This window comes from Babylonia areolata, chromosome 20, assembly GCF_041734735.1.
Source record: "Babylonia areolata isolate BAREFJ2019XMU chromosome 20, ASM4173473v1, whole genome shotgun sequence".
Taxonomy (NCBI): domain Eukaryota; kingdom Metazoa; phylum Mollusca; class Gastropoda; order Neogastropoda; family Buccinidae; genus Babylonia; species Babylonia areolata.
Genome location: NC_134895.1, coordinates 18,158,525 through 18,186,456, shown reverse-complemented (window position 1 = coordinate 18,186,456; position 27,932 = coordinate 18,158,525). Strand labels below are relative to the sequence as shown.

General features: G+C 38.3%; 1 protein-coding gene across 1 annotated transcript in view; it reads right to left on the bottom strand.

Annotated features, from left to right (window-relative positions):
• Window positions 1–8,613: 8,613 nt before the first annotated feature.
• The window catches only part of LOC143295284 (importin-13-like), a 39,724-nt gene continuing 20,405 nt past the window's right edge, over window positions 8,614–27,932 (bottom strand). Inside the window, exons 18-28 of the mRNA XM_076606904.1 lie at window positions 27,515–27,676; window positions 25,773–25,916; window positions 24,840–24,920; window positions 23,734–23,871; window positions 22,960–23,056; window positions 22,071–22,120; window positions 21,528–21,594; window positions 20,455–20,513; window positions 19,838–19,927; window positions 19,092–19,273; window positions 8,614–18,599 (exon numbers count right to left, since the gene is read on the bottom strand). Of these exons, the coding sequence (XP_076463019.1) occupies window positions 18,491–18,599; window positions 19,092–19,273; window positions 19,838–19,927; window positions 20,455–20,513; window positions 21,528–21,594; window positions 22,071–22,120; window positions 22,960–23,056; window positions 23,734–23,871; window positions 24,840–24,920; window positions 25,773–25,916; window positions 27,515–27,676 (1,179 nt within the window). The 3' untranslated portion in view covers window positions 8,614–18,490. The remainder of the gene's footprint in view (window positions 18,600–19,091; window positions 19,274–19,837; window positions 19,928–20,454; window positions 20,514–21,527; window positions 21,595–22,070; window positions 22,121–22,959; window positions 23,057–23,733; window positions 23,872–24,839; window positions 24,921–25,772; window positions 25,917–27,514; window positions 27,677–27,932) is intronic.

Sequence of the window (27,932 nt, the reverse complement as noted above, 5' to 3'; positions counted from 1 at the left end):
CTTTTAAATTCTTGAGAACTGTGTGTGTGTGTGTGCGTGTGTGTGCGTGTGTGTGCGAGCGCGCACTCTCATGTGAGACGTGTGAAAGTCCGTGCATGATAGGCTGTACCTTGTTCTAGTTGTGGTGTGTGTGTGTGTGTGTGTGTGTGTGTGTGTGTTTACTGAGCTTAAAACGTGACAATTGGTTATAATGAATGTGCAATATGTAGGAAGAATAATGTGCAATATGCAGGATGAATGTACAATGAATATGTCTAATGCGAACGCCCATATTCTAAATATATTTCTGTTTAATAATTACGATGTAATAATTAATTGCAATGTTTTTAAAAGCGAATATGTGAAATGCTTTTATTTGAGAACATATGCTTATTACTCTTGTTTAATCAAGTTATCGCGTGTGTGGGGTGGGTGGTGGGGGGGGGGGGGGGGGGGGGGGGGGGGGGGGTGCTGATTATCTGGTTGTGGTTTTCCGCAATTCATCTTTATTCTTATCTTATCTGTCTATTATAATCAATGTGCAGTATAGTAGGCTATGTTTATAATTATATTCAAATAATGTTTCTTAATTCTTTCTGTTTTTTACATTAAGAATACTAGTTATTACCTGCAGTGTGTGGATGTATGTATGAAACGATGTATGTGATATTTTTTACATTTGTATCTTCGTAATATTTGTAGGGGCTGTTGTTGGCTTCTACAGTTATGGTCCCCATGTTGTTTACTTGTCTGTGTTGTGATAATGCACCTGACCAAATTTCTCCAGTTGGAGATAATAAAGTTATTCTTATCTTATCTTATCCTGTTTGTCCCTATCCAATGGTTTGTCATTCCATAAAGGCAAATGGAAATCAATTAGTTTCCCATAAATAAATAAAAATAGCATGCTATTTTGCCCTTTTTCCTGGTGATGAAGAATCCTGTAAACCTCTCTAGGAACTGGATACTGACCTTCATCACCACAACAAACTAACCCCTGAAAATGGGCAATGGCTGCCAAAACAATGGGATAAAAAGTATTCAACACAAAAAAAACAATCGTTGATATGAGTGAACATGGGAATCGCAAGCCACAAACGCATATTAGCCCTTGACCCACTTCCAAAATTTCAGGAAAATCCATCCACAACGCCTTGGTGTACTGCTGATAAACCAACCAACCATAGAGAAACATATCCTCCTTGGCGGGTATCTTATGTAACAAAACATTGACGAGAATTGACAGTGGCCAAATAAAAAACAGACTTACATGTTGATAGGAAATGATGAAGACTGGTGACTAATGCAGACAATATCATCAGGGAAGAATTGGAGAAACACTAAGGAAAGTATATAAATGGGAAAGACATGAGCAAAAGAAATTAAGCAGCCGAGTTTTGAGACGAAAATCTGTTTCCAAAACACAGGGGTAAAGAAATTGCAATCACACTAAAAAAAAAAAATTAAAAAAAAAAGTTTTGTAGTGTTGTGCAACGAAAGCAAGTATATAACAGGCCTGCCAACAGTTATCTTACTCATTCAAACATGTATGTGGTCAAGGAATTCAGACAAAAATTATCAGTTGCAGACACCACTTGAACCAAAAGCATAGGCAGCCCATGAAGCGATAAATGTGTTTGTGGGCTCTATCAGAATCATGAGATAAAAGGCTATACACGTGACTGAGGTCCAAGAGAAAACGAGTATAGAACTGATAGGCAAGCAAACATTTTCTATTAACAAAATATGGCAGCTATTTCCTTTGAAGTTCATTCTTACATTCTCTCATTGCAAAATAATAATAATGAACACTTATTCAGCACTTTTTCTCAAATAGACCTCAAAACGCTTTACAAATCAAGCAATTTGAGAAGATCGTTTGCAACTTTTAAGAGAGCAGTTTTTGTGCTTTGGCGTACTCTGTAAGCAGACTGATGTGGACCAAGTAGGTTATAGGTTTTCAGACGTTCATGTTGGGCCAACATTCTTTCAATCAGTTTTGACAGGAACGATGTTAGAAATGGGTCTGTAGTTCTCAAAACAGTTTGGGTCAAGTGAGGGATCCTTTAGTAAAGGGCGGACTTGTGGTGATTTGTGAATGCTTGGAAAAAACACTACTAGACAAATAGGTATCAACAATATGGGTAATATACGGCAAAACATCATCTAAACATTTATGCAGGTGAAATGGATCTGAGTTAAGTTCATTAAAACCTGTCTATAAGTACTCTCAGCTTCCTTGTTCTCCAACACCACCCATGTCAGCTTACTTTGGATGTATGTAGAGTGTGAGAGTGGGAGTGAGTGGGGGGGAGGGGGGGGGGGAAGACGGAGGGGGGGGGGGGCGCGAGAGGGTTTTGAGAAAGAGTGGTCATGAATGTTTTATGTAACTTGTAATATTTTTCTTTCATGTAAAGCGCCCTGAGCTCTTACAGAGAAAGGGAACCATATAAATGTACATTATTATTATTATTCATGAGATCTAGTTTCATTAGAAATATTTATATATTCTTACTTCTCCTAGTAAGAATGATTTCTGTGCTGTGTCCACAGTTAAAACTACATGTATAAAACAAATCTAATGAAACCGTAAATATTTAAGAATGGGAAGTAGATTTACTCATTATGTATATAAACATAAATCATTATCAAGGTGCACTGTATCATCGAACACCCACTTTGTCCCTAGGACTTCATAAACACAAAACATGATTTGTGTTCAGTTGTTTTTTAACAGATATTATGATTTACCCCTTGGTAACCCTTTTGATCCTGATCTTGGAAAATATTCCTCATAGTATCGATGTGTTTTTTTCTGGAAGTTTGTTAAGTTATTGATATTTTCCTCTTTTTCTTTCCCTCTTATTGATCAATTCATCTACCATGGTTCTCTTCTTCCTTATTTACTTTTTCTCATTGTTGCATAAGTGTCTAGTTTTAGATATCATTTTCATGAGACAGATGCTGAATACTTGTTTTATTTATCATTTTTTAAACAGAAGTTGAATACTTGTCTGAGACAATCAGGTCAATTCCCAACAGCAACCGGTTACTCAGCATGACTGAATTAATAATCTTTCTTTAAACTCCCATTAACAATTGGGATCATATTAATCTTTTAGCACTGGCTTCCTCACACACACACACACACGCACACACACACACATGCACACACACACACATGCACACACACACACACATGCACACACACCAAACAGAAAACAACACAATCAGTAATCAAAAAACTTTTTTTATGCAGCTTTGGCTTTTGTCCAAGTGGACTTCGATGATAAAAGACAGTACAGAAACCACAGCTGTTAATCATGATCATCTTGCTGGCGATACAAAGGGCTCTTACGTTCACAAGCTAACACAGCAAAAAAGCAAGCATGTAGCTAAACCATAACACTAACAATAACTTGACTGAAATAGGCAATCCATTAAAGGAGAGAGGCCAGTAAGCTTTCTTACTAACCTACAGAACACATGAAACGGATCATAAAAAGAGTGAAACAAACTCATCTACAACTTTAAATTGTATTGTACTGTATTGTATTGTATTACTTTTTCTCACAACAGACCTCTGTCTGAAATTTGGGCTGCTCTATCCAGGAAGAACACATCGCCAGGGTACAGCACCATCCCTCCCCCCCCCACCCCCACCCTCCCCATAACCCCTGCATGAAAAAGTGTATTTGAAACAATCAGAGCAGATATTTCTTCAGAATTTTGCCAGGGAAGACCCTTTTACTGCCGTGGCTTCTTTTACATGTGCTAGGTGCATGCTGAATACTGGACCTCAGTTTACTGTCTCATCCCAAAGACTAGCATCTAGACCACCACTCAAGGTCTGGTGGAGGAGGAGAAAATACTGGCGAGTGGGGGATTCAATCGGAGTCCCATGTACTCAGATTCTCTTGCTTCTTAGGCAGACACATTAACACTTGGCCACCATTCCACACAATCAAAAGAAAAAGAATCATCAGGTGGAACAGCGCAAGGGCACAGAACTTCATAGACTCCCCCTCCCCCCCAACCACCATTCAATCTGATCATTGCTGACCGAGTCTTTGTCTATGAGACTGTATTAAGGTTTCTTCCTCAGCAACTACAGGAATGTCCAGGAAGAAAAAAAATCTGAAAACAGGGTTGAAATGAAATGCTTACTCAGCCACCAGGTAAGGAAAAAAAACAGCCACCACAGACAAAATACTCCTGTATACTGAGCCTTGAGGGTGACAGAACAATGTATGTCAAAATAATAGATGCAAAGGGTTTGGGTTTTTTTCATTAAGCCCATAGCATACAGGGTATGGGCAGCGATCACAACTGATTACTCTGTGCCTTAAATTAAAAAAGAAAAAACAAAGTTCTGTAATTTTCATTACATTTCTGGCACCTGAAAACAATGCTGAGATTGAATAATCAGTAATTCCTGGGGGGTGGGGGTGGGGGGACATACAAACCAAAGCCACGTGAGCTATATGATCTGTAGCAGGTGTGAACATTATTCTAGCATTCATTGGTCGCTTATGACGACTTTACCTCTTTCACGTATCTATGAATGGATGTGAATTTCAATTTGGAGTACATGATATCCAGACCCTTGGTTGATTTTTTTTCCCATGACAAACATTAATATTTTAAGTTCAATTCAACATAACAATGAAGAAGGGGTGGAAGGGAGATAGAGTAAAAATTAAAGTATATCAACTATTCCATGAACATGAAAATTAACACACACATTGAGTGTGTGAGTGTGTATGTAAAAAAGTGTGACTTAAAACATACATGTCAAAACAAGCAATGGTCCATGAAACCGACTGTATTTATCCTGAAACCCTATACAACTTATCAAATGAAAAAACAGCATCGCTATGTGCAGTCCTATGAAATTTTAAGTAAGCAAAAGAAAAAAAACTAAAACTGATGTCAGTGACTGGCTCATAACGTGTCTGACTTTTGCAGCCTATAAGAAACACACCTGAAAAAGAAACAAAAAACAAAGGGAATGCAAAAAACACAATTAAAATGTCAACAGTTTGAATACAAACTGTCCACTTCTTTTCAAAAAGGGGAACAAACACTAAATCAAGTTTAACAGGTGATAAATAACATGAAATCAAGTTCACTGTGTGAGTACTTTGTACTGACTATGCAATTAACTAAATACCTTTATATTCAGAACACAAACACACGTCAGATCTATTTCCATATCCATACACACAAAGTGCACAACGTAAAAGAAGTGAAAACACACACAATGTCACTCAAGGAAGGGGAATAAACATTCACATAGTTACATGCTCAAACATAATAGCTGAAATATCTAGCTGAGCTGAACAATTAAGTCTTCAAATCTATGAATCTCAAACATCTAGAGTAAAGTCTAAGCTCGTAAATCCAAAATATGTAACTGAATCTATTCAGACCTACAAATATGCTTGCAATTCCAAACTGTTACTCTATCCAGGCCTATGTTCTCATAAATCCAAACTACTACAGTCCTAGTCAGATTTTCATTTTTTATTTTTATTTTTAATGAGCAAAGTTAATGGAAAAATAGGGAACAGGGAGCCACAATCAACGCAGATAAAAGAGTCATGACTGGAGTTACAGAGCCAAAGCACACACACACACACATAACATGCTTTAAGGATAATATATCAATGGCCATTAGGAATTCTTTTTCGATGATTCCAAAGTTGCATAGATCTAAAGGACGAGCACAGACAACACTATGCATAGAAAGGGGTGGTGAGTATACAGAACAAGCAGAGGAACGGCTCCACGCACAGAAGAATGGTGAAAATGGAACACGCACAACACAAAAACAGATCATGAAAATGGTTTCGTCAGTCACCAATTCAACACAGTAAATGAGCAGAAAAAAATTACAAACAAAGCAAATATGCAATGGATCAACAAGATAAATGAATATGAAGATAACAATAAACAAAACAGCAAATTTATTCAGAGGGGTGGGCAGGTGGATGAGAAATTCAATCCATGCACTGGTAAATGACTATTCAAGACTACAAATGCGCCAAAACCATACTCTTGAAAAGCAAAGGCTCAACTCCATTTCCACAAAGTTAAAGACATGATTCCGTTCCCATACGACTGAGGAAAAATCATTTTGCACACATCACCAGAACACATTGATCAAAAGCTTCCAATGGTGTCTGGGGAATGTTCAGAACTGGTCAAGGTCAAAAGATCAAAGGTCAGGATGTCACCGCAAGTTCAGAGTTATCTATTTTTTCTCACTAGTACAAACAATCAAACAAAAACAAAACAAACTGAAACAAACAAAAACAAATCTATCTGGCAATATTGAGCAATCAAAAGTCACATCAAGGTAAGTGCTGGTAGTTTTAGACAGGAAAACCAATGGGGGTTTGTGGAGGAGGGGGGGGGGCAGATGGTGGAGGTTTTGAGACAGAAGAGAAGGGGTGCATGGGGGGAAACATTAAGGGAGAGGACAACTGATATTTCATCCATGTACTTCTCTTCCTTTTTGCACCCACACCCTGTTAGACATGTATACTGCAGTGCACTAAAACCATGGTAGTATCGTTCTATCTTTCCACATACCCCTCCCCAAAGCCACCCAAATTCCACAGATTTGACTAACACATACAAGATCTGTAGTATGCTGTGAAGGAAAGCACGGTTGATATTGTGCTTCACACTGCTCATACAGAAGCATCTACATCGACAAGAAATCTTCATTATGTAAAAGAAATAAACAACTAGTTATAAGAATTAGAAAAAAATAACAACAATGATTTTACCTGTATGGTAGCGCAAGTACTTCCACATGTCTGAACACTATGCACAAACATTCTGTGCATTTTCTGTTGAATCTGCACTGTCTGCTTCCTATGACTGTTCTCTTTTCTGTGTTCCCCCCTTGTTCATCTATGCACCTTCTGTTCCGAGTCCTCCTTCTCCCTTTACTTTGTGAAGAAATCACAGGGGCACCGCACAGAACTACTACTGACCAGCCTCCTCCAGGTCTGTCATTTTGTGTGTCAGTGCCTGGGTCTCTGCTTCTGAGGGTTAGTGGTCTGCAACTACCTCATTCTCTGGTACCTACAAATTGGCTTTTACATGTACGACTTGTTTTTCACCTGGCCATTCAGATAACCATACTCCATTTGGGGGGGGGGGGGGGGGGGTGTGTGAAAGGGGTACCCTCTCTTCGTTTTGCATTGTTTTGTTTCTGTATGTAAAATTTATTTTTCTATTCATAAGCAAAATAACACATGAAGCATCAGCTTCTTTCCAACTGCTTCACGTCTAAACTGACAAAGGCACACAATCTCACAGTGTGATGACTATGAACTTGAACAAAGCTTGTGATTAATTCCTGTAGTATAGATTATATCCAAAATCTCCATAACAGTGTTATCATTAGCTTAGCTGTTACAAGAAAGTACAGTACTGTCTATGATCATGCTAACTTGAACAAAGCTTGTGATTAATTCCTGTAGTATAGATTATATCCAAAATCTCCATAACAGTGTTATCATTAGCTTAGCTGTTACAAGAAAGTACAGTACTGGCTATGATCATGCTAACTTGAACAAAGCTTGTGATTAATTCCTGTAGTATAGATTATATCCAAAATCTCCATAACAGTGTTATCATTAGCTTGGCTGTTACAAGAAAGTACAGTACTGGCTATGATCATGCTAACTTGAACAAAGCTTGTGATTAATTCCTGTAGTATAGATTATATCCAAAATCTCCATAACAGTGTTATCATTAGCTTGGCTGTTACAAGAAAGTACAGTACTGGCTATGATCATGCAAACAGCAGACCCTCATCCCCTTTCTGGTTTTCTTTTTTTCTGTGTTTATTTATCTAACAAAGAACTGAGAGGGGGAGAAAAAAAAAAGAAGCAAGACATTCTGAGTGGCTGGGTGAGGTCAGTGGGAAAAGCAATTGCCAATGAACATGCAAGGTTTTTAGTTCAATACCACAATACTCACAACTGAGGCAATGCAGCATGCAAGTGTTTCTTGACAAGAAAAACCAGCAGGGAGCATCAATGCCATGTACCATAATTTCCAGCCTATCAAGATGCTGCCATGCATAAGGTGCATGCCTAATTTTTGTTGGTTTTTTTTCTGTTTTTTTTTTTTGTTGTTGTTGTTGCTTTTATGCCCTTCATACTAACAGACTGGATACTCTGGATAAATGTTAAACATTAAGTGCTCAGAATTTCTATGTGGTGGAGTGTGCCACTGGTACAAACGCTGTCTGCAACTGTCTGAAGCCACACTACAGGTGACTTGTCAAGCATGACCAAGTATGTTATCAAGTCTTGTGCATCCACGTTGTCTTATGTTGAAACTGTAACTATCTAGCATTGAGTGAGATCACACTGGATGGCATTTAAAATACTATTAGATTTCATTTTAATTAGACATAGATGGGCTGCTTATTATTAGCTCATCAGCCAAATTGGTTTGATTTAAGTGATTTTTTTTTCTCTCCCAAAAGAGAGACATCTCACAGGCTGAAAACTAGAGTACACACATCAAGGTGTCATTTTGTTAATCCATGCAAAACAGGGAAGTGCTGCTGAGAAACAGCACAAAAAGCAGCATGCATGCGCAATATATATATATATATATATTTATATCAAGTGTAACCAATCAAGAGAAAAATCACTTCACACTGGCTCTGTCTGAATCAAAGAAAATGATAAATTAATATCACACTAGAGAATTTATTCTCTGGACCAGTCTTATATTGACTATCAAATCTGCCAGTGACTATGAACTTGGACGTGTTCAGCCACACACTGCCAGAAATGTATGCGCATGTCCAGCAGACATAAAAGACCCCTTCCTCCCCTTCCCCCTGAATGCCCCACCAGTATGTTCAGACTATGCAAATTGCTCATATGAACATCATTAATCTTTTCATATTTGTAATGAACTGGACAAGTTACCCAACAATTAGAATATGAGGTGTTCTTCTAACAGTGCCTGTCTGGATAAACAAAACTACTAACAGTTTGTCTTTCCCAGTCCAGCCAATTTTAGTGACCAATCAGGTACTGTAACAGCCCGGCCTTGCATTGCACAGCCTATCAGTGCACTTAAAAGATTATGATAACAATGACAAAAGATCAGATACTAAGCAGAAACTGCTAACTCCTTAGGTATAGGAATGATCACAACAACAAAAAGTGATGAGGACAATGGCCAAGTGGTTAGAAAGTTTAATCCGAGGCTTCTTGTGTTTGATCATGGTACTGGTGCCTGGCAAGTTAAGCATCGAGATTCCATTTGCCAACCTGCTAGTTGTGCCTTAACTCACTCAGTACGGCCAGTCCTCTCTTCTCCTCTACACAGACCCCTCGGATGTCCAGTGGGTGTCTGAATGACCCAACCTTTAGCTTCCGTCGTCAGAATTGTGGTATCTTTGTCAACATTCACCTCTTCAGTATAAGAGCCTTCCACGTGCAATAGTTTGATGGTGGTAATTGGGGTGAAACGCTGTTAACGTCGTCTCTTTCGCCGTTCGTATGGAGAGAGTTAACCTCATCTGTGTGTATGGGTATACATATGATCTGATACATGCAAAGATCCCTTAATCCATGTCAGCATTCAGTGGATTGTGGACACAAAAAATATGTCTCACATGCACAGCACTGAAGATGGAGTATGGCTACCTATATGGCAAGTCATTTCTATCATACATGTAAGAAAAAAGGCAGATGAACTCGGTGACTGATGGCACAAAAGGCTCTGACTGGCTGAGGTGATGCATGACCAATGCAAATACTGCATTCACCAAAAAAAAAAAAAAAAAAAAAAAAAAAAAAAAAAAAAAAAAATGGCCAGACAGGACAAAGCTGCTGACCACAGCCTGCTTCTGATTTTTTTATACAATTCAGTCAGACACCAAAAATCTGATTAATATCTCCAACAATTCTGACCCGTTCATCATTTGACTATCTGTATGGGGGAGAAAGAGATGGACAGATCCTGAAGAGCTGTTAGAACAAGTAAATGGTATGTGTAACACAATATCAATACCTACACATCACAAGCAGTTAAACACACCTCCAGAATAAAACGTGGCTGCCAGTGTAATAAGGAGCCCTAGAAACCTTCTGACCTAAGAGAGACATCTGAGTCTGGTTCTAAAACCTGGTAAGGGAGGATTGCCTTTCCACACTAAAAGTAAGCATAGTATCTAAGACATATGCATTCAAATTACTTTCTGTAAAATAATACCACTGAAATTCTTAAGAATATTCTTAGAAATCTAATCTGCCAGTTTTGTCTGTTAATTCCTTTGTTTAAAAAAAAAACAAACCTCTCAATGGTCTGATCACCAGGCATAAAAATCAAACAAATGTGACTGGATTTAGTCATGATCTATTCACATAGGTGATTTTAAGACCAAACCAAATCACCCAAACCATCCAGTAGGGATAGAGACCATTCTTTAAGCCAATTACAAAACTCTAAGCATGTGTAATGCACTGAATGGGGAAAAATGTACTCTGTATTTGAACACTAGCAGAAATCAAAACAAAACAGTTGAATCACTTGCACTTTAAGACATGCTAATGCAATGAAATGGGTGTTGCTAAAATTGAAAGCAGGTGCAAAACTGGCTCTATCTAATCACTCCAGACCTTGTGTACAACAAATCAAAAGGCATCACAAAGACCAATTCTAAAAAAAATACATTACAAATTTTTGAAGGAAAAGGAATATGCCACCCTAAGCTTTGTGTTCAATATATATTTTTATTATCTTTTTATTTGTTTATTATTCATTTATTGAAGATAGAAGCTGAAAAAAAGCTAATTACTAAAACCAGAGGTCATCTGCTTAAGCACCAGCTGACTGACAATATTAAGTAACAGTTACAATCATATTTGTTCAGCAACAATAAACATATGCATTTTTATCTGATTCACATCAACATCCATATGAATAAATAAGCGCTTTTACATGCCCTTCGCAACAATAACAAAAAAAAATAATTCACATCAGTCTCAGAATCAAAAAAAAAAGACAAAAAAAAAAAAAAAAAAGAAAAGAAAAAGACTCAAAGTGAAACACAAATATTTCATCTCTCTCAACAGTGGATATCCTGCCTTCACAATCTACACTCACAACCAATACACCGCAGACACCAACAGACTAATCATTTCCTCCACTGACTAAAGTGACTGGCCTATTCAGGACGGACTTCATTTGTTCATCACGTCTGGACTTCCGGTTCTGTGCTTCATGAAAGACAGCTCAGTTTAACAATGAAGTCGCTGCACCAGTCTACCGCCTGGCACACCCACTACAACACAACCAAAGATGGATTATATGCATGCAATAAAAGGCTAGAATACAAAACTAAACAAAATGTAAGTGGGGAAGGTGGGCAACAAAGAGAATGTTGAACTAATTACAAACAAAATGGGGTGTGCACTAACAATATATTAGGAGATAGCTACTCTATATCTTTACTGTTTAATTAAAATTCAGAACCAAACAGGCACGTCCACAGCTTCTTTCTATAAATCACAGAGAATAATTTTCAGAGAACATGTTATTTGTTCCTCAACACTAGCGGGAAGTCTCAACGTAATAGCTTTTTGAAACCACAGGATTTATACTCCCAAAAGAAGAAACGTTTTCATGCTTAAATCAGGAAAAACAAACTTGTCAAGTATTCTAATGAACCATATAGTACTTCCTACCCTCGATGGAATAAACTAAAGCACTACAATGTACTGTAATACAGAGCCTGATCCTATATTCTGGACACAAAATATCAAGGTACAAACACACCATCAAATTTTCTGAAGCGCACCATCACAAACCATTCTTTACAGAATGGACATTCAATCTTCAGACTGAATCAGAAACCACTTCCTTATTTTAAAGCAACAGTTGTTCCACTGGTCCTCCTTTACTCTAAAGCTAGTGCCACAATGAAATAAAACCTCACCAGATGTCATGCAGTACAAAGTTAGCTTTATCATTTTCTGTTCAACGGAGTGTAATAATCCAAGTCCACAAACAAGGATAATTTCATGAAAGTTGTGCATAATTTATGTTCAACATTTCCTTGAGACAGTATGAGGGCATGAAGAGCGCAGCCACATTTCGTAACATCCACAACATTTGTGTCCTTGTGTCCAGGCAGCTTTTAACCAATGAAGCAGTCCACATGATTAAAAGCCAATGGTCCATTGAAGAAGGTTTTCGTGCAGCTCAAGCCTGAATTCATGAATGACTGACCATAAAAACACAATGGTAAACAACACATCAAATGAAAACCCTGGACCACATGATAAAAAACAACAACAAGCAATGACAAGCATCAATACGGAGGATATCGTGTGTAGTCCTGTGACTAGATAGACATAGCAATAACAGCAGTATGGATTTAATAAAAGAATGAGGAAAAGAAGCCAGCCTCTACATGTAAAGAATACATCTTTGAATAATTTACACGCATTTTCTATCCTCTTTTCTTTCATTTTCTTTTATCTTCTTTTCCTTTGAGGTATGTGGACTGTATGTTCATGTTGGTTTTCATGCCTGACAATGAACTGTTCCTGCATGTCTGCTCTTTGACAAAGAGGCAGAGCTGTATGGAGCAAAGCTGACACTGCCAACACAAAAACAAGAAACAGAACATCTCGAAGCCTCTCCCTGACACAGGCAATGGAAAGTATCAACACTTTTTAACAGGCATATCTTTTTTTAAAAAGTTATTTAGTGTTGAATGCTAATAACTGACTGATGTTTCATATTCACAATGCATTGTGGTATTATAGGATGTAACATATTTTGTGTCAAATCCATATAACTGACTGAAGTTTCATATTCACAACATATACTGCTGATGTTACAGGATGGAACACATTTTGTGCTGAATGCCAGTAACTGATTAAGTTTCATATTCTTGATGCATGCTGATATCACAGATGACTTCCTTGTATAGTGTGCTTAGTATTGACCATCAGCTGTCTGTCTTTATAATGTATAGTCCACCTGTCTGTCCTTATGAGGTATAGTCCTGCAGCACCTAACATATCCACTTCCCCTCACTTTTCCTCCTTGAATCAACCAAAGGATTAAATATGTGTGTGTCAGAGTATTCTGAAAAAATACAGTAAAATGAACATGCAAACACAATATAAACACTGACCATTCCCGTTATCCAGAAATTACGATAAGTGAATAAGCACATGGTATTTGCAGTGATCATGCCAGCAATCAATTTCCTACCCTCTAAAACAAACCTGAAGTGGAACACACATGTTACATTTAAAGCCATTATTCAAAATCCTGTGAAGATCTATGTCGAGCAAGTAAAAACATGTGGGAAAATATACAAAACAGAGCTCAATAATCAAGATACCACCAATATTCTGAAAACAGAACAGTCGACTGCTTTCCTGGTCACCCAATCTATGAATAATGTGTTAGTGATGTTCAGGCTTTGGTTGCCTACAATTTTACTGTCTGTGTGGAACCAGGGATTAATCAAGATCAGTACTGTACATTTCCTTACCAAAGCACACAATTGTTGAAAACACTTTAAAACAAACTCATCCAAAAACAACAACAACAAAAAACACACAAAATAAAAACTGATGTAAGAGTTTCTAGAATGAAAGGACTGAACATGAGATTCTCGTCTTGTTACCCGTGAAGAGCGTTCCATACTGTGTCACACATTTCTTTCGACACCTACTTCTTCACTACAACAAAGAACACTAAAGAGAAATGAATGTATCTACGCTATTCAAAATCTTCTACTGCAAAGCAAGTTTAACAATCTTAGAGTTTGGACTTCTTTTGTTTTGTAACCTCCATGGACATGTATGAACCAATATGATTCCAAATCAACTCAGCCACACACATACATGCACAGATCCAAGCTGCTGAGAACAGGACAGCCAAGAAATCAATGGAAATACTCCCCCTTCTTCTTCCTTTTAGTAACAGCAATAAACATGTTGACTTATTATGTCATTTTCTCTTAAAAAGATGCACAGATGCACAGTAAGCGAAATGTCACATCTGTTACAATATACAGACATCTGTATGTAGATGGCACTGGACTAGTCACAGAGTGTGTAGCACAGTCCAGTGTCATTGATAATGTGAGACATGGAAACGCCCCCCTCCTCTTCGTCTCTAGTAGCAAGGAGTAGAGGAAGACCATGGAAGAGCTGGAAGAGGGACCATGAGACAGACAGACATGACATGGCATTTCATTCAGCACCAGATCAATCCCACATGATAACAGCTGCATATAAACAAACTGGCCCACAGCAAAGCACAAATAAACACATACGCACACAAAATATGTAACCAAACCTCAAAACATATCTTTGTGTTAAAAATCAAGACTTATTGCTGATGAGCGATTAATAATCTTGCCGATACAGCTTTCCCTATGTACAGATCTCAATCCTAAAAGCCAAGCTTAACACTAGGCACCATCATACATTACACAAAATCTGACCGTCCTGAAATGGACAGACCTTTAATTATGTCAGCAAGCATGTCGTTACAACTGAAACTGTCCACAATTGCAACAGTTACAAACTTCCTACTGCATCATTATCACTGTTGGGAACTGCGGCCATGCTAATGAAACTACCTCTATTGTATTCATTAAGTGAAATGAATCTTAGGATTGTAAGAGACAGAATGCCAAACACTCTCAGCAAGCCTAGGATCACATGTGAATTAAGTGTTCACATGTATAACTGATTTTTCCTAATGAAGACAGAAATTATATCATGACACGCACTCGATGCTCTATACGTTCATAATGCCCCATCTGCCACATGGCTTTTGAGACAGCAAACTTTCAACACAGGGCTTTCATTAACGTATCTATAAACTCTGTATTATGTGCGTCTACAAGAGACAGTCGTGGTGGTTCATTGCAGATCTTGGTTCAATGCAGATCTAGGAAATCTGCATGACTGCATGTCTGCCCTATGCTCCACATCACATCACATATGTGTGTGCATGCATGCATATGCATGCTTGTGCGTAAATGATAAATGGTTTGGATGATATACCACTGCATGAATATGCACATAATTCATGCACTGCTTCTGTGAAGCTGTTGTCATGATAACAGCTTACGATTTGGTTTAACTCCCTCTAACAGAATCTAGATATCACCACACTCAATATCTACCTATTGCAAACACAACCATTAATTACATACCAAATTCCCCACAGTGGAGAAACAAAAAAAAACATGACAACAAAACTACCACACATTTTACGACTCAGCATTTCATCAAATTAATCCACAAATGTAGTAATCTCTCTCTCTTTTTTATTCATTTTATTTCATTCATTTATTCTTTTTTTTTTCTTTTTTCTTTTTTTTTTTTACTATTAAAATCTTTTTGACTTGCTGTGGACTTGTGATCAAAAATCATTATTCACACTATCTCTACTGAACCAAACCACATAAAACAAAACTACTTGAAAATAATTCTATTCTCATCTATGGTGTATTTCTTTTTAAAAGATCATATTAAACTGTCAGCTAAAAACAGTCACTAAAACATACAAGATATGAACATAAAAAAATGATGCCATACATATATGTATAACTAACAAAGTCATTCACAGCATTATCTACCAATTACTATGATCTAAAAGCTAAATTTTTTTAGAATATGATAACAAAAAACTGATCTGAATGGATTTCAAGATAAGAAAAATACCAGACGTGAAAAGAAAGGGGGAAAGAAAGAAGTAAAAAAAACAAAAACTGAGAGAATTAAAAGATAGAGAGGAAAAAAAATCTAAATAACTCTGTTCTGAACCTATGAATGTGACCACTCATGGCACAGTCTCCTCCGTTTTCATATCATCAACCTGTACATGTATGTGAAAGACTTCATTTGCATAATACCATCTCCGACAAATCTAAGGTATGCAAATTTCAACATTATGCGTCCAGTTTCAGTCCACAACACACACACACAAACACACACACACTCACATTCTCTCTTTCTCCAATCTGTCATTACTCCTTGTCCTCACTGAAACAGGTATAGTGTGAAGTTTTGGGGTATTGAGTGGGCACTACCACCTCTCTTCACTGGGACTACCTATATTCTGGCAATGCCTCTTCTGCACCAAAACATGATCTTATCAATGAAAATTGTTTCCACTTTAACTGTATCTGCTGGGTGGTGCCTTTTAACAGATACAGAATCTTCTCTATTTCTATCGTAGGTAGATGTTGAATTAGTGTAAGGTTCTGGGGTACTGAGAAGTTACAAACTTTAATTTTCATTGGAACAACACAGCAGGATGGTGCTCCTTTTGCAAGCAGTCATAATCTGTCATTGAGAATGGCACCTTGATTTTTAAATGAAACTGAATAATGTCCTGACCACCACTGGGTGGTTCACTTTCCTTTCATTTATTGAAAAACATATAAATGTCTTGTCAAAACAAATATTGTAAATTAACACATTAATGTCTTGTCAAGAGATGTTATATTGATTCTTCTCATATTTATTCAATATAATTTGGACTGCTCTCCACAGAATACTTCCAAATCTTTCTTGCTGTTGCAGTTGTCTGTTTGTACATACAATTATTCACAATCTTGATTTTCTAAAGACTTTCTTGAGGAACATTCTTTTAAGGCAAAGCAGATATTTGTCTTGTGTGCATATGTGCATGCATGTGTGCGTGTGTGTGTGTGTGTGTGTGTGCGCGCGCGCATAAGCGTGTGTGTGTGTGCCCACACACTTGCCTGCTTACGTGTGTGTGTGTGTGAGGGGAGGGAGGGAGTAGGGGAGTAGGAGACTGGGGGGTGGGCAGATGGGGAGGGGGCATGAGCACATGTAAGCATGCATGTGCAAGAAAAATCCTCAACCCTTCAAGAATGAAACCCAGAACCTATGCTTCTTTAGTCAGATCCTGTAACCAACGGACCCATCTTCCTATTCCAGATAACCATCCACTCACAGCAATTCAGTACCAGCACATTTTCTGTACCCTGCAGATCACTGCATACACAAGTGCGCCTCTCACCGGAAACTTAAACTGGTCCACCACTGTGCTGTCAACGTGCACTTCAGTCTTTCTCTACAATTTCTCAAACCTTTCTCACCATTCTTTCTCCTCGTGCCTGCAGGGCTGTTGGAGTGTGTGAATTAATGAGTCAGTAAGTGTGTGTGGTGTGGTGCGGTGTGTGTGTGTGTGTGTGTGTGTGTGTGTGTGTGTGTTTGTGTGTGTGTGTGTGTGTTTGTGTGTGCATCAGTGTGCACATCTAATAACGCAGGCATCAGGGTACATGCAAGTACTTTATGAAGTAGACGTCTGTACAATCAAGCTCTGCTGCTTTGTCAGAAACGGCAGCCAACACATTCGCTCATTTCTTTGGGGTGCAGATTCTTACTCATACTCAGTAAAGCATTGTTATTTTCAGTGTTGTGAACTTATTGCTTGGACATCCCAAGGGATTTGGTCAGCCTGTGGGTTCAACAAATATGGCAAACTCAGCACAGAACTTGTATCTTTACAATGCATTGTAAGATGAGGATTATGAACACAAAAGCTAATTCATGTATGGGTGATGATCTCTCACATAGTTAAACCAATGACACATTACATTACTCTGCAAGCTCATGACAGGGGAGAGAGACTAGAGAAAAAGAACTGAGAAACAGAGATGATGTGGCAAGTATTTCACTGCACCAAGATGTTTTTTCTCAGTTTAAAAATCATTAAAAATTTGTGTCTGGCGGGGAGAGGGGGAGTGGGGGTGAAGTCTGGCAGGCAGAGCACAGGCAGACTGCAGTGCAAATGTTATGACAACGTCCAACAAAGGAATGCCCATAGGAACAGCCTGTCTCAGAATATACAACAGTATGCCCAGCCTGCCCAGCATTTATCTGCAGGACACGAAACTGGACAGTCTGCACTAGTGGGTCACAGTTAAGTATGTGTAATTAAAACTGGACTCCTCTGCAGCAAGCCAAGCCTACCGAGCAAGAACTGACGTGCTAAACAAACTGACCGCATGTCAACAATGTCAGTCACAGTCTGAGCCGCTCATTTCTGCAAGTCCACCAATGACGGCTATATCCAAAATATTTGTTTTGGCTGTGAATAAACAGGATCAAGTGGGCAGCACGACAGGGATTCCCTCAAGTTTCATCAAATAAAAAAACGCAATGTTCTGACATATGCCATGTCGCAGAACTGTCACCATGGCATATTTACTTTCCTACTCATATGCAGTATGGGACAGTGACACCTCACCATCGACATATGAGTAAACTAAAACACTGGTAACGAGTCACTCTCACCAACACTTGTCTTAGATCACCGACTGCTGTCAGACTCGACTGCTCCAACGAATGATGACTCATTCCCTAGAGCCAGCATGCCTTTTTTCATATCACATAGTTGTATCATCTGGTGTAGCACTGCTGCTTCTGTCAGTGCCAGGTGTGGGCTATAATAGCTGCTTGGCCACCTCCACATAGTCTGTTCCCAGCAGGCCTCGGCACAGTAGAGAAAACTCTTTCACAATGTCTCGCATCTTTCGTTTGTTGGTTTTGTTACTGAGGAAGAAAACAAGAGCAAATGGATAATGCATACACATACAAAACATACATCAATGTATGCAAAATAAAACATGAACTAATAATAAGACATGACTGGGGCTGATTATGGACAGGGCACAAAAAGCAAGCATTTGTTGTTTTTTGAAAGAAAATTGACCGTGTCAAGATCTTCCAAGTACCACGATTTTCCAATGTGGCAAAAATTGTGCTCCCTACCCTATCATTATCCATGTGCCTTTAAACTGAGTTTGCTGATGTCATCAACAAGACATAGTGACATACTTTGATGAAGCATTCAAACTCGAGGGAAATTTTATCTCGCAATGTAAAATGAACCAGTTTATTTCCAATATTCACTCTCTTTTTTTTCTTTTTTTCTTTTTTTTTTTTGTAGTTATGATGATGTGACTTGATGAACTGACAATTCACATTCACACCCATCCATTCTTTTTCCCTACAGAGCATTCGTCAATGAATGGCGGGCCATACCTGATGATGGACTTGAGGAAGTTCTCCTTGTCCTGCGGCAGGGCGCGGGGGGAGGGGTAGCCCTCAGTGTCCAGGCAGGCCCGCAGGGTGGTGTCCAGAACAGGGAAGTGGAACTTGCAGCACGACAGCAGCACGTCCGACATAATCTCCATGGTCTGTCTGGCAGACTCTCCACCAATCGCCTGCAAACAGTTCCGATACCACTGCACCAATCTTGCATACCTGTGTGCACACGGCGCTTGCCTCTGGTTGGCTGGGTGGGCGTGCATGTGTGTGTGCATGTGTGTATGCTCGTGAGTAACACAGATGCACATGCAATGCGCACACATCCATTTGCAAATCTGAGTCACATCAATTATAGAGAAAGATGACTGAAAAAATTATATATATTCATATAAATAAAAGAAATACACTGAAACTGCACACAAACTGTCAGCTAATTAAAATTCATTCTTCTAAAAAAATCTTTGCCCTGTTGGGCTTCTTCAGGAAGACTTGAAAGGGGGAGGTAGGCAGATCAAACTATTTTATTTCTTATGAGTGGGCAGTAAAATTTGTTTTGGAAAGAATCAGAAACTAAAAGGTGGGATTTTTTTTTAAGTGCAATAAAAAAAACAACTAATTCAAAATATACAAAAATATTATTCATCATATACAATTTCAAAAAATCAAAAAATGTTCTAGATATAAAAAGATCTTACAAAAACAGGTTAACAGAAGCAGAAAAATCCAGTGCCACGACTTACCCTCATAACTCTGTCGACAATTAACTGCATGTTGTTGTTGACAATGCTCCTGATGCTCTGTTCTTCGGACCCAGCATTCAAAAATTCAATCTGGTTTAGAAAAAAAGAAAAAGAAAATGACAACAGTCAATTCTTACCCTCTCCATCCAAATCTAAATAGCCATAAAGCCCTAACGTTCCAAACTGGTTTTCAGCAAAACCCTCCAGTTAGCCTCCAACACGAAACCATAAAATCCCTGTCTTAAACCAAACAATCTATTTAGCCGTCAGCATAAAGCAAAATATTTCCCACCAAATCTTCAACCAAACCATGTAGTTTGCCATCAATATAAAGCCATAAATTTCCAATCTTCAGCTAAACCATATTGTTGGCCATCAATATAAAGCCAAAATTGCTCAGATGCACCATAAAGCCATAAATTTCCCACCCAGTCTGCAGCCAAACCATCTAGTTTGCCATCAGAATAAAGCCATAAATTCCCAATCTTCATCAAAACCCATCTATTAAGCCATCAATATAGAGTTATATAATTAATATCCCCATCCATTCTTCAACCAAAAGCCAAAAATGTCTCTCCCACCCTGCTGAAGAGCACAGAAGACCCATCAGAACTCACCACAAGGAAACAGCTGGCCTTCACCACCCCATGCTCAGAGAGAGACATTGTCACCAGCCCTGCACATCATCATCATCATCATCATCATCATCATCACAACAATAATAATAGCACATTAATATAGTGCTTTCAAACCTCTCAAAGCGCTTTACATCAGTCAGAAACAAACACACACACACACACACACACACACACACACACACACACAAACATAAAAGAAACATGGAATGGAGTGTCTTAAAAAGTAAGATTTTAAGATTTGTTTTCAAGGATGTAAGTGAGGGACTGAAGGACTGAAAAATGCACTGGTCTCCAGGTTTGTAAAGCTCTCCCACCATGTTTCTCTCAACTAATTTTGGGAACGCAAAAGATTGTATGATTAGCAGAAGAGTGGAGAGACCTTGAATGGTCAGAAATAGGTTGAGGTGCAGTTCGAGAAATCAAGTGAAAGCAGAGACATAAAATCACACAGCAAATGGTCATCGTCATATTTATGTCCACGGAAGATGCACAGCAACAGTCAAAGTGTTGGTCATGAGGCTTGGTTGACTACATTACTCTTTCTTGTTATTCTGCTTCAGTGCACTTCCACTCCCATGTTTGCTTGAATGTGCAACTGGGCCTTTCTATGTGGATGACCGTTTTTGCCCTGCTATGTGGCCAGCTATGTTCTGTATTTGGGCATAGAGTATGGAGTTATGACAATAACAATTGGGGAGAAGTGTCTGGATTTATAGTGTTAAGTGATAATATTAACAAATGGTGCTTTGTGTCCGGATTTATAACAACAAAGAAAATAATAACACTGTGAAAACAGGTAAATATAAGTATAATTAAGCTTCCAAGACATCAAAGACAGGACCAAACACTCCACTTCATTCACATGTACCTTGCTGAATCTGTCTGTGCAAGCACACAGGTAAACACGCATTATGTACACACACAACTATATAGACAAAAGGAAATTTTCTTCCTAAAATTACGTTTAATTACACATGCTTACCATGACCCACTAACATTTGGTAGCAATTGTTCACACAATAATCTTTACACAGACACAGACACCTACTTACCTGCTTTTAGGATGGCCTCAAGATTGACGCCAGACTGCACAAGTGCAGGTTTCATTTTCTTCAGTAACTGCAAACGAAATAAAAGTATACATGTTTTCTTGCATAAAAATATAGAAAATGCAGAAACTAAGAAATACAATACTTACAAAATATAATGGCTCTTCTAAAACCAAACATTAGAAGACATGAATCAACATATCTGATGGCCATAAACAACCTTGAACAGATTTTAAACTGACCAAATACCTATAAACATGTTCAACTTGCACAATATATCACTCAAGCATTACAATACCAGAGAATGAAGAGATCAGTAATTTCAAAATACAGAATCTAAAGCTGACTTGAAAATGCTACAATAAAAAAAATCAAAAACCTTAGCAAGCACAGGAAGAAGACAAACCATATACACAAAAATCTGAAAAATGTTAAAAAAAAAATAAAAACCAAAAAAACCCTGCAAAAGAAGAGATGGAATGAATAAAAGAGAGAACTCCTGAATTTACATGGATAAATCATAAGTTTGCCCAAATTCCTACTCACGTTTGCCATAAAGATCATGAAAGCTTCCACCACATCAGTGTTTGGCAGCACTGAAAAACAAAGACATTTCTAAATGCAGTGATGCAAAAATGTTATTTTAAAGCAATCACATAGCCAAAAATGAGGAGTTCGTATTATACTCCCAGTTTGGTTAAAATAAACTTATCATGTCAAACTGATTCAAACCAGGCCTATCTGTTTGCTATTATCGGCCAAAATTTATCGCAGCAACCCAGTGATACGACATCTCACCATTAGACCACCATCTGCTTGCCAATGATATGCCATTTCCGGCAGGAGGTAAACAATCATTCCAATGGAAACCCACTGTTTAAATGGAGCATTCCTAAATGCAGTAATGCAAAAATGTTATTCTAAAACAATCACATTACCAAAAGCCAGTGTTTTAAATGGAGCATTTCTCAATGCAGTGATGCAAAAAATGTTATTTTACAACAATCAAATTACCAAACCCACTGTTTCAAACAGAGCATTTGAATGAACTTTTACATAAACGAGTATATGACCAAACATAATCAGAACAATAACTACAATAATACAATTCTCATCATCATATTCTGTTTCTTATTTACTCATTTCATATCCTTTCACTCTTTAAATCTGTGTGTCTATGTGTGCATGAGGTCAGTGTGTGAAGTGCAAGTAATATGTATGTAGATGCCTGCATGCATGTAAATAGGCACAAACGACTGTCTATGTATCCTGACTATGGTATACGAACTTGAGGACAAAAGGACATAAGGTTTTTATTACCATGCTTATGCACAACCACACACACACACACACCACACACCTCTTTTAAACATTAACATCAAAATGATTCAACAGAAGAACTGATACCAAAACTACCCAATAAAAAAACCCTTACCTGCAGGGAAAGGTTGTAACGTCTTGTTACATATGACGTTTAACAATGTATTGACGTAGTGTGTGAAATCAGCATCAAAGCCAAACAGCAGCACAATCTGAACAAAATAAACATACTTGTTTCTACATGACCACAGACAGACACTTGGTGAAGAGAGGTAGAGGGAGGCAGAATGCCAGAAGACAGACTGGGAGGAATAATAGGAAAGTTCAAAAACTGACCACACAAAAACTTACTGTAGTATAAACATGTAAATCAAATTGAAACAGCAATTATCTGACTTCAAAACTTTGAACAGATCCATCAAAAACTAGGAATCAAATAGCAAAATCACATTTATTTTGAGTTAGTACAACAAAATCATGCTCAAATTTTATAAATACATCCTAATCATTACCAAAAACATCAAATTGTATTACTTATAGCCCAACTGATCACTCAGGCTTTATCATCAGGACTGTCAAAATATTACTGCCAAAACAAACCCACTTCACAACTGCGACACAAAAAACTGAAACCAAACACAGGATCAGTCTTAAAAGTCAGCAGTGAAAACTTTCCAACATCCAAATCGCATTGACATCGAATTCAGACTCACATTCAAAAGATTTTACTGTCTGCTTCAAACAACAACAAAAAAAGCCGATTTTCTTGTGGCTCTTTCAAATGCTTGTCAACAAACAAGTGACAAAAAAATAAATCAACCTCTTTGATTACTGTGTACATATCAACATTCATTCCCATCACCACCACACTTTCCCAAGCTGCACAGACCTGTCTGGCCACATCCAGGATGGAGGCATGTGGAGTGGTCTCGTACATCTCAATCATCATGGTGGCCACACTGTTAGCCAGCGATTTGAAGTCATCCATTAGCACCACCAGGGATTTCTTGAACATCTCATTCACCACCTGGCCATATGGTTTACACAGTATGTTATGCTCAAGAATTCAACAAATCTTGATTCTTTCTGTTTTTAAATTTAAGATATAATACCTGCAATGTAGAGAGTGAATGTGTGAAACAAAGTATTGCAAGGCTTTTACATTCTTGTCATCATCATGTACTTAATATCTGTTTTTACAATCACGTTTCCATGTTGAATACTTGTCAATGTTGTGATAACAGACCTGGCCAAATATCTCTGATCTGAGATAATAAAATTATTCTCATCTTATCCTACGCTCTTCATCTGCCTGCTCATCCCTGAATGTTCCTTCCCCAAACAGAACAGTTAATGAAACAAATTTCTGGTACATTTCACATCTGATCAATCTTATCTAGAAAATGTCTGGGTATTGAATGTTATCATTTAATCTGAAATCAGTAAGCTCTTGTAGCTAACTTGTCTAACTCTCCGATCTACCCTATCTACCCCATATCCATCCCACCATCTTTTTTAAAAAGGTATTTGGTTCGCAGAAACTCAACAGGCTTAAAATCCTATAAACTTAATATAATTAATATTACCATACACCATTTACAACTGACGGCACTGTTCATTTTAAAGTATTTCTCATGATTCTTTTCAAAATGGAGATCATTACTAATGCATCCTTTTAACACAGAGTTTTCACAGGAATTTCATCTATTCTAATGTATCAGTTACTTCCCCCTTCTCACCATCTACTGTGTGCTGAACCCACCCCCACTTCCAGTCCCATGATCAGTCTGTAGTATTGTCTTGGTGTATAAATGTATGCTTTTTTTCTTTATCTTGTATGTCTTTATGTCCTGCTGTGTGCCATTCTGCAGTGTTGTATACGAATCTCATATCTATGTGTTTCCTGTCTGGGGAATTTGTGCCATAGATGTACAATATAATTATCATCATTGTTGTTACTATGACCTCCATCTTGTATCCCACTTGCAGACTGACCTCCACAACAGCTGGCTGCATTTTCCATTTGGAGACCAGCTCCTGAACCGTTGGCAAAATCTGCTGCATCACCACAAACACCTGGAACAGATCACGTACAAACATGTTCACTTCATCTTGGACATGCGTGTTGAAACATACAAATGTATACACATGAACAAGAGGTTCTACACACATATACGCATGCAAGCACAAACACATACACACACATACATACACAAACTCAGATGCAGGCAATAATAAATGACACTACACAAAGACACCAGCTAAGTTTTAAGAACATATTACACTGAACAGACAACATGAAGATAACAATTTACTGGTAAGAACATATGACAAAGGAGCAATGAAAACAAAAACACTTTCTGCATAAAAATACTAACCAGCCTGTAACGTTTGGGTATGTATTTCTCAAGTGTGTGGGTATGTGCTTTGTTGTTGATATATACCCATTATCAGTATTGTTATTATTATCATCGTTATTATACATATGTTTTGTTTTTGTTTTTATTAACAAAACAAAGTGTTTCTGAAATGACTCAAAAGCCACAAAAATTTACAATGCCCTGCAGTTATGAATCACAGAAAGACACGTCCAACTATGACCATCAGAACAGCAGAGAAGGCAACTGCTGTCCCGACCATCTGGGCTAGAATTTGATTATCTTGCCCATGTTACATCCCCACTGTCTCAGCCGAGAGGGCTTAAGAACAGTCAGTGCTGGGATGGTCCCCAATGGCCAACAAGCCCACAAGGCTGCATGGCCAAGAGCAATCTTATTTCGAAATTTGAAAGTCATTGTCCTTCACGAAAGACCAAGATGTAAATTAAATTCCCACTGCAGAGGAGAAACCTTGTATAAAACAGCTTTCACTTTGCTGTTGGCTGAACTGTAAGCTTAACTGTCCTGTGCATGGCACAAAACCACTCACAGGTTTGGGGCTGCTGGGTGAGGGAGGATGTGGAGGCTGAGCATTGTCGTGGCCCTCCCCATCCTTCTCCGTGTCCAGCGTGCTGAACAACCAGGACAGGAGCTGGATCTGGAACACCAGCTGCTTCTGCACAGCGTCGCTCGGCTGAAACAGACAGACACAGTGCAGCCATAAAACCTACCTCTTGGTACACGATGGGCGTACAAAGACTGAGTCACTCATCACACAATTTATCATTCACACATTCATTCATGTGTGCACACTAAAAGTAAAACAGAGATCAATTTATTGTTCACACACTCATTCATGTGCGGCACACTAAAACAGAGATGAGACTGAGGGTTTCTGTTACTGTCTGTAATCACTACATTGCCTCCATAATTACAATACATGTGAAATTATAAGAAGCATGCCAATTTCCAATTTTCCCGCAGTCTGATTTGAGACTATAGTCTGAAGAATCACATGCCTGTTAATTGTACACACACCTACACTCTTCCTCTTTCTCCCCATCTCACCACACACAAACAGAGGATCAGGATCAAGAGAATTATGACTAAATAACAAGACACTGATGAAATTATCATATCATGTTTTATCCCTGGACATTATTGTCAGTGTCCACCTGTATAAAAATATGCATCTCCATTCCATTATTATGCGTTTTCAAGACATATGGCACTAGAAAAAAGCTAATCTTTTTTTTATCCGTGTTTCAGTGTGTTTTCCAGGACAAGCTCATAACTATATAAAAACAACAACACCATGCCAAATGATAGACCTGTTTCATACTGAAGTGAGTGCTTTTCTATGAGTAACTTGTAAATGTATGAAAGGCACTGACTACTAATGCGCTTCTTAGCTTGAAATATTGTATTTATATTGTATTTGTATTATCACTTTTAGTCACAACAGATTTCTGTGTGAAATTCAGGCTACTCTCCACATGGAAAGCATCTCGCCACAGTACAGATAGCACCACCCATATTTTTTCGCCTTTTTTCTGTCTGCAAGTGAATTTGTTTCACAATCAATGACAATTTTTCTATAGAATTTTGCTTGGGACAATCCTTTTGCTGCTGTGGGTTCTTTTAAGTGTGCTAAGTGCATGTTACACATGGGATCTCAGTTTATCATCTCACATGAATGACTAGTGTCCAGACAACCACTCACTTTCTAAGGAAGGGGAGAAAGTACTAGCATGTGTGGCACCTGATTTCATGCACACAGTTTCTCCTGTTTCCTTGGCACAGGATGTGTTTGTGCCTCTTAGACTGAAACAATATTGCAATAGTGGATATACAGTGTCCACACTATCTAAAAATTGCTGTGTTGGCCAAGAGATAACGTGTCTGCCTAGGAAGCGAGAGAATCTGAGCGCACTGGTTCGAATCTCATAGTTGCCAGTTTTTTCTCCCCCTCCACTAGACCTTGAATGGTGGTCTGGACACTAGTCATTCAGATGAGACGATAAACCAAAGTCCCGCATGCAGCATGCACTTAGTGCATGTAAAAGAACCCAAGGCAAAAAAAAAAAGAAGGTTTTCCCTGAGAAATACTGTAGAAAAAATCCATTTCGATAAAAACACAAATAAAATCAGGCAGAAAAAAACTACCAAAAAAATGGGTAGCGCTCTCAGAGTTGCTACGCGCTCTCCCTAGGGAAAGCAGCCCGAATTTCACACAGAGAAATCTGTTGTGACAAAAAGAGTAATACAATAAATGACAGGGCATCACAGTACCTCCTGTCTGACCAGGTGCTGTAAGTGTTGTAACCGCGGCACAAGGATGGCATCCAGATAGCTCATGATGTCAGGGATAGGCAGAACCGACAACACCTGGCCCACACAGGCCATCAACCGCATGGCATCTCGTTCCAGCAGGATTTCTTTCTGAAGGATCATCTGTCACACACACATGCATACACAGAGAAACACACACAAACAACACACACACAAACACACACACACACATACACACACACACACAAACACACACACACACACATAAACACACACACACACATGTACATATGCTGAAATACGCAAAATTACAGACTAAAGGAAAAGTGATCTGATACGAAACTCTCTGAAAAGTATGAATCAGTTGTACTTTTCTTAAGTCCACACTAAAAGAGAAAGAGAGAGCGAAGTGTGTGTG